The 14,836-nt window shown below is 36.6% G+C and overlaps 1 protein-coding gene across 3 annotated transcripts; it reads left to right on the top strand.

Annotated features, from left to right (window-relative positions):
• Positions 1 to 359: 359 nt before the first annotated feature.
• On the top strand, positions 360 to 14,596 carry LOC107417189 (homeobox-DDT domain protein RLT2). Of its 3 annotated transcripts, XM_048472636.1 has the most exons (19): positions 360 to 1,340; positions 1,493 to 1,969; positions 5,413 to 5,498; positions 6,185 to 6,383; positions 6,453 to 6,595; positions 6,677 to 6,766; positions 6,848 to 7,012; positions 7,107 to 7,329; positions 7,773 to 7,873; positions 8,512 to 8,598; positions 8,728 to 8,880; positions 8,978 to 9,133; positions 9,661 to 9,870; positions 9,947 to 10,651; positions 10,730 to 11,290; positions 11,639 to 12,271; positions 12,431 to 12,535; positions 12,958 to 13,221; positions 13,530 to 14,596. In XM_048472636.1, exons 1-19 carry the CDS (start codon positions 1,229 to 1,231, stop codon positions 14,328 to 14,330), a joined length of 5,271 nt encoding a protein of 1,756 aa, XP_048328593.1. In that variant the 5' UTR covers positions 360 to 1,228; the 3' UTR covers positions 14,331 to 14,596. The 3 variants fall into 3 exon arrangements, with proteins under 3 accessions (XP_048328593.1, XP_048328594.1, XP_048328592.1); XM_048472637.1 differs by having other exon boundaries at positions 1,567 to 1,969; positions 6,185 to 6,595; XM_048472635.1 differs by having other exon boundaries at positions 6,185 to 6,595.
• The last annotated feature ends 240 nt before the right edge of the window (positions 14,597 to 14,836 follow it).

Here is a 14,836-nt window from a genome sequence, read left to right as displayed (position 1 = left end):
CAATTTGTAATAAGTTGTTAATAAACGACTTTTTTTCCCCCCCTCGTTTTTTTCTTTTGATAACTGTTAATGGAAGACTTGGGCAAAACTATGAGAGTATATGTCAAAATGCTGCAATCCCCATTCTTCCACAAAGCGAGTATGAAGCACGCGTCCTAGAGCTCGTGGGAATCTGGTACGAGCGAAGATGGTATCAGAAACAAAGGCCGCAAGAAGCGCTTGGATTTAGAGCCGATACAGATAGAAAGAGAAAGGCACAGAGAAACCCAAAGCCCAACAAGAACCCAAAAGCAAAGCCAAGCCCAGCAAAATATATAATATAAAAACAAAACCAAGAAACAGAGAGGAAGAGAGAAGCACTTGAAAAAGAGGAAGAGAGAGAAAAGAAAGTCTCACCACACAAACAAACCCACAAAACCCCCATTTGTGAATTGAATCAAATCAGCTTACGCCCTCTCGCTCTCTATCTATCTCTCACTCCCAAAATTTCAAAAGCCAATCTGACAAAACAAAACAATACCCATCTCTCTCTCTCTCTCTCTCTCTCTATTAAACCTCAATTTTATTATATTTTCACATTACTATTACCAACCCGCTTTTATATTAAAAGAAATTTATAAATTAGATAAAAGAAGGAAAAAAAGAAAAAGAAAAAGAAAGAAATGGGAGAGAGAAAGACTGTTCTTTCATTTGCTCAAAGTACTTATTGTTGTTGTACTAATTGTTGTTGGTGGTGGGATTGTAATTGTTGTTTTTATTGTTTCGCTTTTAAATCTAAAATCAAAATCACCTTCGTTCGAGTTGGGTGTGTGTTTTTATATTTTATTTTCCTCTCAATCAAACGCCAATTTCTTAAACACTGCTTCGACTATTTTATTAATTGTTGTGTTTATATTTCGTTTTTTGTTATTCCCCAAATTTCACCGCACATCTCAGTCACGCTCCCACGCACGAACTCTCTCTTCGATTGAGTTATCGAAAAGTCTTTTTTAGAGAGAGAAATTTATTTTCGTCATTTTCCTTTACCCGTCAAAACCACGAAGCAGAAATCTTGTACCCAAAAACGGGGGAAGCTTAACCCTTATTTTGGATTGTGAGCGAGAGAGAGAGAGAGAGATGTTTCGCTGCTGCTTCATCTGGGTGTGCCAGTTCTGATTTTTATAGGAGTGAGGAGGTTTTGTTTGATTTCGTGGGTTCTTGGTGCTGAGAGTGAGCTTGAAGATCAACAATGGAGGCTGGTTCCGAGGGAGAGAAGAAGAAGCCGCCTGAGGGAGAGAATAAGACCAAGCGCAAGATGAAGACTGCTTCGCAATTGGAGATACTTGAAAAAACTTATGCAGGTTTCTGATTTTTTTTTTTTTTTTGGCCCCCCGGGGGGGGGGGGGGGGGGGTTCTTTTTATTTATTTATTTTTTATGGGGGTGAATGCTTTAGTTGTGTAATTATGGTTTGAGTTTAAAATATGATTACATGTGAATTTAAATTTGTTTTAGTGGAGTCGTATCCGTCAGAGTCGTTGAGAGCTGAGTTATCGTCAAAATTGGGACTTTCTGATCGCCAATTGCAGATGTGGTTCTGTCACCGGAGGTTGAAAGACCGGAAAGTGGCGCCGGTTAAGCGGTCACGGAAGGAATCTCCAGTGGTGGTGGGGATAGAGGGTGGGAGTGGGGGGAAAATGGTGGTGGGTGATGTGGGTAATGAACATATTTCTGGGTTGGGTTTGGGTTCAAGTTCATTTGGGCACTCTGTGGATTCACGGCGAGTTCTTGCCCGACCATCATTGGCCGTTCCAAGGATTGGAGGTGATATTCCGTTTATAAAGAGGTACTATGAGCCACAGCAGTCCATAGTGGAGCTTCGAGCTATTGCTTTTGTGGAGGCGCAGTTGGGAGAGCCGTTGAGGGAGGATGGGCCAATTTTGGGAATGGAGTTTGATCCTTTGCCACCGGATGCATTTGGCACACCCATAGGTAAATTTTGTTTTGGGCTTTGATTGCTCTTCGTATTACTGTTTTCAATATAATTGCTAGCTTCATTAGGAGTTTGTGTATGTATTGCGATTGACATTGGAAGAGGAGAACTACCGTTTAGTGATATGGATTTCTAAGTTTGCTTTCCTAAATCTTAAGGTAAATGGATAGGATGTTACTATTGTTTGAAAAGTGAATAATAACTATTAGTCTAAGATTATCGTAGTTGAGTGACTCAAGTGTATAATCAGGATGTAATGTTTTTCAACTCTTATGATATTAATACCACTAATAAGAATTGCTTGAATGGATAGTGTAGTAGAATGATAGGACAAACTATGGATAGTGTAGTAGAATGATAAGACAAACTTACTTATCCTACATAGAGAAAGGAGGAAGAAATTCGTTCCCGTGTTATTATACAATGCCAGAAGGATGAGTAATTCAGATTTTACATGAAGTGATCAGTTTTGGTGGCTATTTATGGAAGTGGCCGTGTAGCAAGTTTGTTTAGTTAAGTGACAAGGAAATGGTGGCTAAAGTTTGTGTTTCCATCCGGTGCAGTGATAAGAACGTGCGATTAGAATTTTATGCTTTTGATTATAAGTTTGTTATTTTATTTTTTACAGCTATAGTACTGATTAGTTAGTCTTAAATATTGTAATTTGTAACTGTAGCTGTCATTTGAATTTTCCTGGTATTGTTTTATGTTTTGTCCTATTCCTGGCCAAACTCGATTTTGTGATATACAAGTTCTACATTTACTTTTTAAGTATAGGCATAAAATATCATTGATCTTTTTCTTGTTTTCTTATAACTTGTTGGCATTTCTCTATTTATCTCTTAATCAACAATAAGTGAATCTAAGATGGTGACACCTCCCAAAAAATAAATAAGTAAATAAATAAATAAAAGAGAAAAAAAAAAAAAAAAAAAGGAAGAAGAAGAAGAAGAATGAAAATGGCATGTGTCAAAAGAAGAAGAAGAAGAAAGAATGAAATTGAGAGCAACAGAGTTTGTTCCCTTCTCGCCAAGGGCCTTATTGTTTGTATGATTTGTATAACTTTTTATTTATTTTTTTAATTTTAATGTTTATGATATTATTCTAAATTAAAGAATAAAAAAATAGTGTAAATGCAAATATAATTTATTTTATTGTGAATTAACATGTATCTACATAAATTTTGGAAAAAACAAATTAAAAATAATTTAAATATTATGTAGTTATATGATGTATTAATGTATTCATGTTTTCCCTAAGACAGCTACCTTGGTCAATTGGATTCGGGTTTGTAGAAAAAAGACTTGTCTTGATCAGTGGTGTACTATACCTTACTATGTTTGTTTTGCCAGGATCCATGAGTAGGTTTTTACACTTCAGATGGAGTTGAGTAGGTAGATATCACAAGGAAATGTATGACTAAATGTTTTAAAAATCGCCCAAGGTGTATGCCTTGAGGCATGCCTCAAGGCGAGGCGTCGGTTTCATGAGTTGAGGCTATAGCCTCGATCCTTCCAATTGAGGCCTATGCCTCTAAGATGTGAGGCAGTACAACTTGAGGCTTAAGCCTCGAGGCTATTGAGGCGTAAGCCTCCGTTTTTTATGTGTTTTAAATAAATTTTGGGTGGGTGTTAGATGGGTCAAGTTGACCCACATGTGACTATTAGGTTTTAAACAAACTTAAAATAAAAGAGAAGATAAAAAGACAAAAAGGAAAAAAAAAAAAAAAAAAAAGAGGAAAAAAAAGAAAAGAAAAGAAAGAAGAGACGGAAGGAAGAATAGATAGGCTCTGAATGTGGCTTTCTATATTCTTCATAATTAATTTTTCTATTGTGAATATTATGGGATTTTATTAGAAATGTTATATTTTAAATGCTTTTTTAATCAAAATTGAGGCTTACGCCTTGTACCACCTTGAGGCTTACGCCTCACCTCACTTGGGCAAAATGCCTCAAGTCTGCCTTAGGACTATTTAAACATTGTGATTGCTACATTTTCCACTTAGGATTATATTGTTTTGGTCAATATGCTTCTTGGTGTAGAATTTGTGTATGGGTTCCTTAAATTGTTTTGTGTAAGAATTCATGTGGCCACCCTTATAACTCGGTGTAGACTGTTTTTTAGCTTAGTTGGTTTTATGTTTTATCATGAAGATAAGGTAGCTGATGTCTCTCATATGTCGCATGTTATGTCTGTGGTTTTTGTTGTTATTGGTTTCTGATATCCATCTGCATACATACATTTGACTGTATGGAAGATTGTACATTGACTTCTCACACGTTTTAAGTACTAGTATAGGCAAGGATTGTAATGTTCCATGTATTATAACTTCTATGATTTTTTCCTCAAGGGAATCTAACATCAATATCAAGTTTTGAACTTCCTATTGTAAGCTTTTCCCATATTGTAGGTTACGTTTGGTTAAAAGAATGAGTATTTCTAAAAATTAAGGATTAGTAATTCCTAGGAATAAAAAAGGTGGAATAGAATATCTATTCCTATTATTTAGTTTGGTAGAAAAAAAGCAAAAAAGTTAATATAAAACTAAAAAAAATCAAAGCGGAAAAAAAAAAAAAAAGAATGTAAAGTAGCGTATTTGTATTCTTTTATCTTAGAGAATACAGATTCTGAGCTTTTTAGAAGGAATAACAATTCCTTATTTTAAGGAATCAGGATTCCATAGGAATAGATAAGGCAAATTTTAAAAATCCAACCAAATAAAGGAATATCGAAATTTTAGGAATCTTTATTCTATTCCACTATCTATTCTATAAAACAAATGTATCCGTAGTGTTTTTGTTACTTCCACTTGTAGCTTTTTTTTTTTTTTTTTGGTTTTTTTTTTTTGTTTTTGGGAGGGGGGGGGGGGTTTGGATGGGGAAACTGTTGCTTTCAGGTTCAATTAAATCATGAGCCATGTTATTTAATCTGAATTTGTCTATTTGATCATGATCAGATACAACAGGAAAAGGAGGGAGAGGGGCCCCCGGGGCAGGCACGCTCGCGGGGGTTGGGGATGGGGGGGTGTGGGGGGGTGGAGAAGGAAAGAAAGGAGCAAAATTGTGAGCCATGTTATCTAACTGGAATTTGTCTTTTGATCATTCTCATCTGGTTGAGAAAGGGCACCCCTAATGGGAAAAGGAAAAAAGAAAAGAAAAGAAAGAAAAAATGCTGTCGATATGTTTTGCTTTTAGAAAGTGCAACATAATTTTTAGTATGAGATTAAGAGGGAGTGATCATACTTAACACATGCACATTTTTGTTCTTTTTCCCTCCATATGATTTATTGTTTGATCTCTCACTCTCTCTTAATTATCCAGTCTTGAATCATCCCTTGATTTTTTAAAAATATCATCATACTTGCATGCCTTTATGTGTTAAAACTACTTCACATGTCCAGTCCTGATGCTATGATTTTTTTCTCAAAAAATAACACAAACAGGAACATCAATCGTTGGGCAGCAGAAGCAATCTGCACGATCTTTTGATGCAAAAATATATGACCAGTCTGATGCTAAATCTGTCAAGGTTAACTTGTTGGACTTTTATGCATGGCATAGTAGATGATGCAATTTTTATGGCATCTTGATCTCTTCTTTTTAAAATTGTTGACTTTATATATATATACACTCTATGTTATTGGTATGTTTTTTGCTTTGTTGATATTTTATTGGCACTTGGCAGTAAGTATTCTGTGCATTCTTGACTGTAATATGTTCCACATAATGCTTTTCTGTGGTTTTATATATTCTCAAGTAGTGAAAATGAGTGTTTTGATCTCAGATGCTTCTTAATTCAGAGAATTATTTGTTTACTTAGATCTGTACAAACTGTGCTGCACATGGGGAGCATTTTAAAATTGATTCTCTCCCATAAATGTTCAGAAACAACTAAAGGTGCATCTAGATTTTTGTATATTGTCTAGCAAGAAATAACATACATTATTTAATGGAAACCATTTCCCTTTTTTTTTTTTTTTTTTTTTTAAAATTATTATTATTATTATTATTTTTTATTTCCCTCTATATAATCGGCCATCATAAGGCATCATTTTTAGCCATCAGTTTCTGTCATTTTGAATGTTGTTGCTCAACCCCTTAAAATTCGGAAGTAGCTTTTGCTAATGCACATCTATTTATTGTATTTTACTTAGAGCACTTGAAAAGAAACACAAAATTTGACTCTGAAGATAGCATTGTTTTGTTCATCTTCAGGTTGCTGCAAGGGCTCTTCACGAGTACCAGTTTATTCCAGAGCAACCAACTGTTAGACTTGATTCATATGAAAGATTCACCCCATCTTATCAGTATGGTTCACCTTTGGATGGTCCAAATGCCAAGACTTCATCAATACCCACTGGGCACTTGTTCATTCATGGAAATGAACAATTACCCTCTGGGTATGGATTTCAAGGTCAGATAACTGGTCTAAATCTTTTGTCTCAGCAAGGCAGGCCAAATCACTTGTTGCCATCTATTTCAGGAGAGTATGACAAAGTCCAAAGAAAGAACACAAAAATTAATATGGATGCTCACCCAATTAGTCAACTGGAAAATCCATTTATGTTGTCTGACAGAAGGGTCACTCATGATGAGGATGTTATACGAGTTGAGAGGAAGCGCAAGGTCTGTTTTTGCACCTTTAACTATTTCCATATTTTGTGAACAAGAAATAACCATGCATTTGTGTTTATCTACTTCATGTAGAGCGAAGAGGCAAAAATAGCGCGTGAAGTTGAAGCCCATGAGAAAAGGATTAGAAAAGAGCTTGAGAAACAAGATATATTGAGGCGAAAGGTTGGAGCTTACTTACCATATTTGTTTATGTCTGGTTTGTTGTAAGGGTTTTATTTTTATTTGTTTTTCCTGTATGTTCAGAGGGAGGAGCAAATAAGGAAAGAAATGGAGAGGCATGACCGTGAGAGGCGGAAGGAGGAAGAGAGACTATTGCGTGAAAAGCAAAGAGAGGAGGAGAGATACCAAAGGGAGCAAAGGCGTGAGCTGGAGCGTAGAGAGAAATTCTTGCTGAAGGAGTCCATTAGAGTAAGTTTTAGGCTCTATTTTTAATTGATAACCTTGTTTTTATCGATAATTTACATATAAGATTTAGTGATTCTCATGTTTGATATGTACTCAGGCTGAAAAAATGAGGCAAAAAGAAGAATTACGCCGAGAAAAAGAGGCAGCAAGGCTTAAAGCTGCCAATGAGAGAGCTATTGCGCGCAGAATTGCTAAGGAATCAATGGAATTGATTGAAGATGAACGCCTGGAACTGATGGAGTTAGCTGCATCAAGCAAGGGACTGCCCTCTATAGCATCGCTCGATTATGAATCTTTGCAAAATCTTGACTCGTACAGAGGTACTGTTCTCCTTTTTACTTATTTCTAGATTTTGGATATATCCAATATTTTTTATGTTTTTGACCATAATCCCTTGTTTGTTGGAGAGGGTCATATTGTGAATATTAGTTTTAGTTAATAAAAAATTGTAAGGTTTAGTTGTTCAGAAACTGAGCTATGTGAATTGAATATGGCAATGCCAATTATGCCATGCTATTCTAGAGGGTTCAGATGTATCTGGCTGAATGATGTTGAATGGTGTTTGTTAATGTGATAATGCAGAACAAGTTTGTCTTGTGTTCAATCATGGTATGTTGACTGTAGCATAATTTACTGCTTATTTTTGCCATGAAATGATAGGTAAAAGTAGGCTCTCCCATCATCCTTCTCTTTCTACTGTCAGGCATCTCAATTCTTTACTTTAATTGTTAGTGATGGAATATATTTATGTTTTATATGCCAGACATGCGAAATTCATTTCCTCCCAAATCTGTGCATTTGAAAAGGCCTTTTGCAATTCAACCGTGGGCAGGTTCTGAGGAGAACATTGGTAATCTTCTTATGGTGAGTGTTCTAGTTTTTGTTCTCCCTTCTCTGCTTTCCTATAAGGCCTTGAGGGTCATCGGGACTGGAAACAATGCTTCAAGCATTGTCTCAAAATAAATTGCCTCTTTCTTTGCCCTTTAAGGAGTGACTCATTGAATATCCTTTGTAATACCTGTAACACACAAAAATTCTGTTTGCATGGATGATTTTTTTAGGTGATTTTTGGTGAAGTTCATCACATTTAGCATCTGCAAGGTTAGGTTTTGTTTTGTATTCCCTTATTACTCGAGTCATTTGTATCTCTTCAACAGTAATATGTTTTCACTTTCTCCATGATTTTTTTTTCCCCTGGGGATCAGAGCTGTTGTTTATTAGCCTAAAGTTACTTTGATTAAGTTTCAATTGTATGAGTAGTTCCTAATAATGCTCTTATCCTCTCATTCTCTTATCTTTTATTTTTATTTTTATTTTTTGGGGCAATGTAAGTATATATTGCCTATCTTTGCCATGAGGGGCATACTGAGTTGTTGAAGGACAGGAGTATTAGAAACTCAATTTTTTTTTTTTTTTTTCGGTTGGCGATTTGTTATTTGAGAAATTCAACTTATACATTCTGTTATTATCTTACAATTTGTATATTTTTCGTTTATTTATAGGTATGGAGGTTCTTAATTACTTTTGCTGATGTTCTTGGACTTTGGCCATTTACGCTGGATGAATTTATTCAAGCTTTTCATGACTATGTAAGTTTCTTATTATGCTTTTCTGTTTCTTTGGTTGTTGTTGTTGTTGTTGTGTGTGTGTGTGTGGTTAACTGGTTTTTTATTTTTCTAGTGGTTTTTTAATGCATTCTCTGCTCTCTGATTTTCCAGGATTCAAGGTTGTTGGGTGAGATTCATGTTTCTCTTCTGAGATCCATCATTAAAGATATTGAAGATGTAGCAAGAACACCGTCCATGGGTTTGGGAGCAAATCAAAATGGTACTGCTAACCCTGGAGGTGGTCATCCAGAGATTGTCGAAGGGGTGAGCTGAGGCTGTTGTTACTGGTGAAACTTTGTTTTAGGTTCTGATTTGCTTCTCTAATAACCAGCCAAATATTTTTTTTTATGACACTTATCAGGCCTATGCTTGGGGTTTTGATATTCGGAGCTGGCAGCATAACTTAAATCCATTGACATGGCCTGAAATATTGCGGCAGTTTGCTTTATCAGCTGGATTGGGGCCTCAACTGAAGAAAAGGAATGTTGAACCCGTATGTCTTCGTGATGATAATGAGGTACCTTCTTTTATGCTTCACTTGTTTCATTGTGGAAATTGGCTTTTTTTTTTTTTTTTTCTCCCCCCTTAAATTACATCTGATATGTTTTGCCCAGCACTAGTAATTTTCATAATGCTTGATTATTTGATGGATGCTTGTATGAGACTCAAGGACATTGTTTTATAATTTTAATGAAATAAGCTCTTTTGGTTAATGAACCCTTTTGAATGTCTGCTAACTAAATGAAGTTGTGTGGCATATGCCTTAGGCGTGCATATGAATTCATGCTAACTTCAGACCAGTATGCGCTACTTGTGTAGAATATGGCACTACTAATTCGCTGCTATTTGTTTGATCCTGAAGAAGTGGCTGTACTGTTTTTGGTGTTTTCATATTTCATCTGACCTTGAAAATAGCTGTATACAATATTTAAAAGATTGAAATTATGGAACAGTTTTTGGTGTTCACATGCCACTGATTATCTATTTAACATTTTATTTTTATTTTTATTTTAAGTTTTTATTTTTTACTGGGTGTATTTTCAGGGTAATGATGGTAAAGATATAATTTCTAATTTACGCAATGGAGCAGCTGTAGAAAATGCTTTTGCTATAATGCAAGAAAGGGGCTTTTCTAATCCACGTAGATCCAGACATCGGTTGACTCCTGGAACTGTTAAATTTGCAGCATTTCATGTTCTTTCTCTAGAGGGGAATAAGGGTCTTACTATATTGGAAGTTGCAGACAGGATTCAGGTAACTCTGGATTGTTTAAAATATTATTTCTCATTTTACTTGTATTAATTCGATTTTTACTTCTTTTCATTTGAAGAAATCTGGTCTTCGGGATCTTACGACAAGCAAGACACCAGAAGCCTCTATTGCTGCTGCTTTATCCAGGGATTCAAAACTTTTTGAGAGGACAGCTCCCTCGACTTATTGTGTGCGCGCTTCATATAGGAAGGATCCAGCTGATGCTGAGTCAATACTTGCTTCAGCCAGGGAAAGAATCCGGATTTTTAAAAGTGGGGTTTTGGATGGAGAAGACGCTGAGGATGCTGAAAGAGATGACGATTCTGAAAGTGATGCTGCAGAGGATCCTGAGGTTGATGATTTAGGTACTGAAATAAATCCTATCAAAGAGGCTGGGGATTTTCAAGAATTAAATAAATTCAATGCAAAAACTCTCCTGGGAAATGGAAAGGAGAGCAGTCATCATATTTTGGAAACTCCAGAAAAAGATCTTAGGAATATTGATGAGGGTTTATCTGCCATAGATTCTGAAGGTCATGTCAAGATGAAGGATACTAGTTTGTCCTATGGTCAAACTGGTCAAACCGTTGATGTTGCTGGAATGGATGCATCTACTATTGATCAAGAAGATGCAGATATTGATGGAAGCCACCTTGGTGAACCATGGGTCCAAGGACTAATGGAAGGTGAGTACTCTGATCTTAGTGTTGAGGAGCGCCTTAATGCACTTGCTGCCTTGATTGGTGTGGCAATTGAGGGGAATTCAATTCGCCTTATACTTGAGGTATTTTTCTCTTTATTTTCTCTCTTTTCTTCATTTCTTTTTGAGAATTCTGTAATTTGAAGTCAGAGCATGTGTCAGGTACGTCTAGAAGCAGCAAATGCTTTGAAGAAGCAAATGTGGGCAGAGGTGCAACTTGATAAACGTCGAATGAAAGAAGAATATATAATGAGAATGCATTATTCATCACTCATGGGGAACAAATTTGAGCCTAATGTGACCAATTCATCAGCAGGAGGTGGGCCAAGCCCATTTCTTACCGTTGGTGACAAAAATAATGAGACAACAGTGGACCTTTCTGTCCAGGAAGAGCAGATAAATGATCTTCATACTGAGAATAATTATATTAGCAGTTTTCCCTCAGAAAGAAACCTGCAAATGCAAGAAGTCCCTACTGGTCCAGATAATCACCTGTTTCCACAGTCAGGATGTGCAGCTGATAGGTCACGCTCCCAGTTAAAATCTTATATTGGATACAAAGCGGAAGAGATGTATGTATATAGGTCCTTACCACTTGGTCAGGATCGAAGGCGAAATAGATACTGGCAGTTTATTACGTCTGCTTCTCCAAATGATCCTGGCTGTGGTAGAATCTTTGTGGAGTTACAAGATGGTCGTTGGAGGCTTATTGACTCTGAAGAGGTAGTGTTCTCTTTCTAGCTTAGCCTTTTATCTGTATAAGCCTATTGCATAGCTTTTCTGTTTACTTTTTCCATGTGGATCAATAAATTACAAATATTGGCTCTTTAGATAAAAACATGCCATTATTGCTCTTTGCTGTTTGCTCGCAGGACTGTATTGATTACCAAAGTTCCATTATAAATATCAGATTTTCTTTTTCCTTGGTGCCATGTTACTGTGGGAGACTTGTATTGGACTTGCATTTCTTACTTGATTGCATATATATGCATACTCTTTTGTTTTTTCTCTTATACATGTGTATATATATTATATATACATATGGTCTCATTTCCTTGAGTCTTTATGCAGGGTTTTGATGCTTTATTGGCATCTTTGGATGTGCGAGGGATTAGGGAATCCCAATTACATACAATGTTGCAGAAGATTGGGGTTTCTTTCAAGAAAATTGTTAAGAAAAGCATGCTGCATGATAATGTTGGAAGAGAATGTGAACACAATGTCAAGAAAGAAACCGTTGAAATGACTCTTCACCCTGATTTCAGCATTGGTAATGATAGCCCTAGCAGCACCGTTTGTCTTGCTGATTCTGATATGCTGGAGACATCGACATCTTTTGTAATTGAGCTTGGCAGGAATGAAATCGAGAAAAATAGTGCATTGAAGAGATATCAAGATCTTGAGAAGTGGATCTGGAAAGAATGCTTTAGTTCTTCAATGATTTGTGCCATTAAGGATGGGAAGAAAAGATGCAAACAACTGCTGAACATTTGTGATTATTGTAGTAGTATCTATTCTTCCGAAGACAATCACTGTCCTTCTTGCCATAGAATCTATGCTACATCTGAGAGTGGCTTTAATTTTTCTGAACATTTGGCTCAATGCAAAAGGAAACTTAAACTGGAAGAACATTGTGCTTTGCATGGTTCATCGTTTGTTCCTCAGAGGATAAGGATGCTCAAAATGCTATTATCCTTAGTTGAGGTGACTCTATTAATTCTTTCTTCTTTTGTTTACTTATTCTTTTTGGGTCAAAAGGTGACTGCCTTAACTTTCTTGCTAACTAGTTGAATATTTTATCTTGCCAGTATATCTTTAACAGTAATCTTTGCAGCTTATGGTCTTTATAATATGGCTTATTAGGTTTCAGTACCACCAGAAGCTCTTCAATCTCTTTGGACTGAAAGTCATCGGAAATCTTGGGGTATAGAGTTAACCTCTTCATCATCAGCTAAAGACCTTCTTCAGGTGGTGAATTGGCTTTATGTTTGTCAGTATTTAACACTTCGTGCCTAGTTTAAATTACGAGAATGTACTTGATTATTGATTTTGTTACTGCTGCAAGGTGTGTCGATGAATGATCTTTTGTAGTTTTCCATGGGTTTATAAAATAGAACTTAAACCAACAACGTGTTCAAGCTACAGATCTTAGGTTATTACATTCATACTAGTTTACCTACAACATTTATAAAATGCATGCATATGTTGAAATAAAGTTGAAACCTGGTTTGCCAGCCTGTTGAAGCTGCCTCGCATATTTCTATGCCTTCCTCACCATCCATAGAACACTGTGCTCCTAACCTCATTCCATGGTGAATTAACTGGGATAGTATGTTGGTCATTTTCTTTCTTTTAATTTTCCTCATTATGTTGTATGTTTGTGATTCCAGGTTCTCACTGTTTTGGAAGGTGCTGTAAAGAGGGACTACTTGTCCTCAAATTTTGAGACTACCAATGAACTTTTGGATTCTTCAAATCCAGTAAGATTTGCTGCTACTAATTCCACCCTTTCCAAATCAGTTACCATACTTCCATGGATACCACTTACAACAGCTGCTGTGGCTCTAAGGCTTATGGAGTTTGATGCAGCCATCTCTTACACATTGCAGCAGAAAGTAGAGTCTAGAAAGAACAAGGAATCTGGGGATTTAAACGTGAGTTGCATGTTCTAGTTATGACTTGAATAGTTAATAGTACACCATCCCGTATGAGAAGGAAGATGTATATATTTCTAAGTGATTTGTTCCAACTGAAGTAGTTTTTCATGGGGAAATGTGAGGGTAAAAGCTTTTCTAATTTCCTAGATGATGCCTTATCTAGAAAGTTATGTAAGTGGGCTGAGTTTTTCCTACAAGATTTCAGAGATGTATAGTAATTATTGTAGCTGGACTGGTGATTGGTGTTATGTACGCATATTTGACTTACTGATTATTTTTCTCTTCGTCTTTTATTTGCTTTTCAGAAGCATCCATCAACACATGCTGTTCTTAAGAGCTCAGTCAGTGCCGAGACTCTGAGTACTACATGTCAAGCCAACAATCTTCAAGAAGAAAACTGGGCTGATCCTGGGATTGGCCTTGACAGCTTTGGCCGTGGAAGAGGTAGCCGAGGAGGAGCCTACGGGCGTACCCGTAGTGGGCGTTCACAGCGAAGAGCCATTGGTTCTAGAGCTGAATCTGTAAAGCATAATGCTGCCACAAACAATGAGAGATTGGGACAGGTACTGGAATGGGAAGGGAGATCACGTGGTCATGGACATAGGCGAGGTCGCCGGAGTATTAGAAGCAGGCAGAAACCATCTAAGAAGATGGTTGAGATTGGTGGAGAGAGAAGTTCCCCTAAAGAGGGAACATCTGACAAGTCACCAAGAAGCTTGGTCAATGCGTGGAATAGGGTTGAAACCGCTAACTTTCAGTTGGAAGGTGCCGAATTAGCAAGCAGTTCAGGAAGATCAGAGTATGATGATGAAAATGGTCAAGCATCAGAAGATGAATATGATGATATGGTGGTGGATGACTATGCCACTGGCTTAAATGGCAAGTCTGATGACTTACTGGATGGAAGCGATTACAATGTCAACGGTGATGAAGATGAGGCTGATGATGATGTTGAAGATGAAGAGGAGGATGGAGAAGGGGATTTTGATGTTGATCGGTACATAAACGGGGACTCGGATGGAGAGGAAAACAGGGCTGGAGATGAAGAGCAAAACATGAAACTCAATGAAGGCACTGGATCCACATCTTCTGAGTATAGTGACTGAGAAATCTACAAATATAGATAAACTGACATGTTGATGTACAAGGGACGTCCAATAGTTCATTTGCATCTTTTTGTTTTTGTTTATGTGATGCAAGATAACCCAGTAGTCTGATAGTGTATTTATGTACGACAAAAGGTGAATTTGTCAAAGGGAGCACCTTACTGTACTGGAGATCAATATGAATGAATAGTTCACACAACTCAAAGGGTGTTGGTTCTCTCATGGTTCTTGTACGCTGTATAAAAAAGGTAGAATTTTCTTTTCTAGGAAGTTCGTCTCTATTACAACTTCTAACAGAACCTCGTATGAAATTTTAGGTAAATTGCAGTACCTGAATTTTGTTAAGTTTTGTCTGTTTTTTTGTGATTTTTCTTCGTTCTCTGTTTTCATAGTTTGACAGATTAAAGATCCATTTCATTAGTTAAGCTATGGACATTATATGTTGGTTAACGGTTGATATAAAATTTCATCCGATACCCCTTTATTATTGGAGTTCAATGAAATTA

This window comes from Ziziphus jujuba, chromosome 4 (assembly GCF_031755915.1).
Source record: "Ziziphus jujuba cultivar Dongzao chromosome 4, ASM3175591v1".
In the NCBI taxonomy this organism is placed as follows: Eukaryota; Viridiplantae; Streptophyta; class Magnoliopsida; order Rosales; family Rhamnaceae; genus Ziziphus; species Ziziphus jujuba.
The sequence above is the reverse complement of the archived record's forward strand: the minus strand, read 5'-3'. Positions and strand labels throughout refer to the sequence as shown.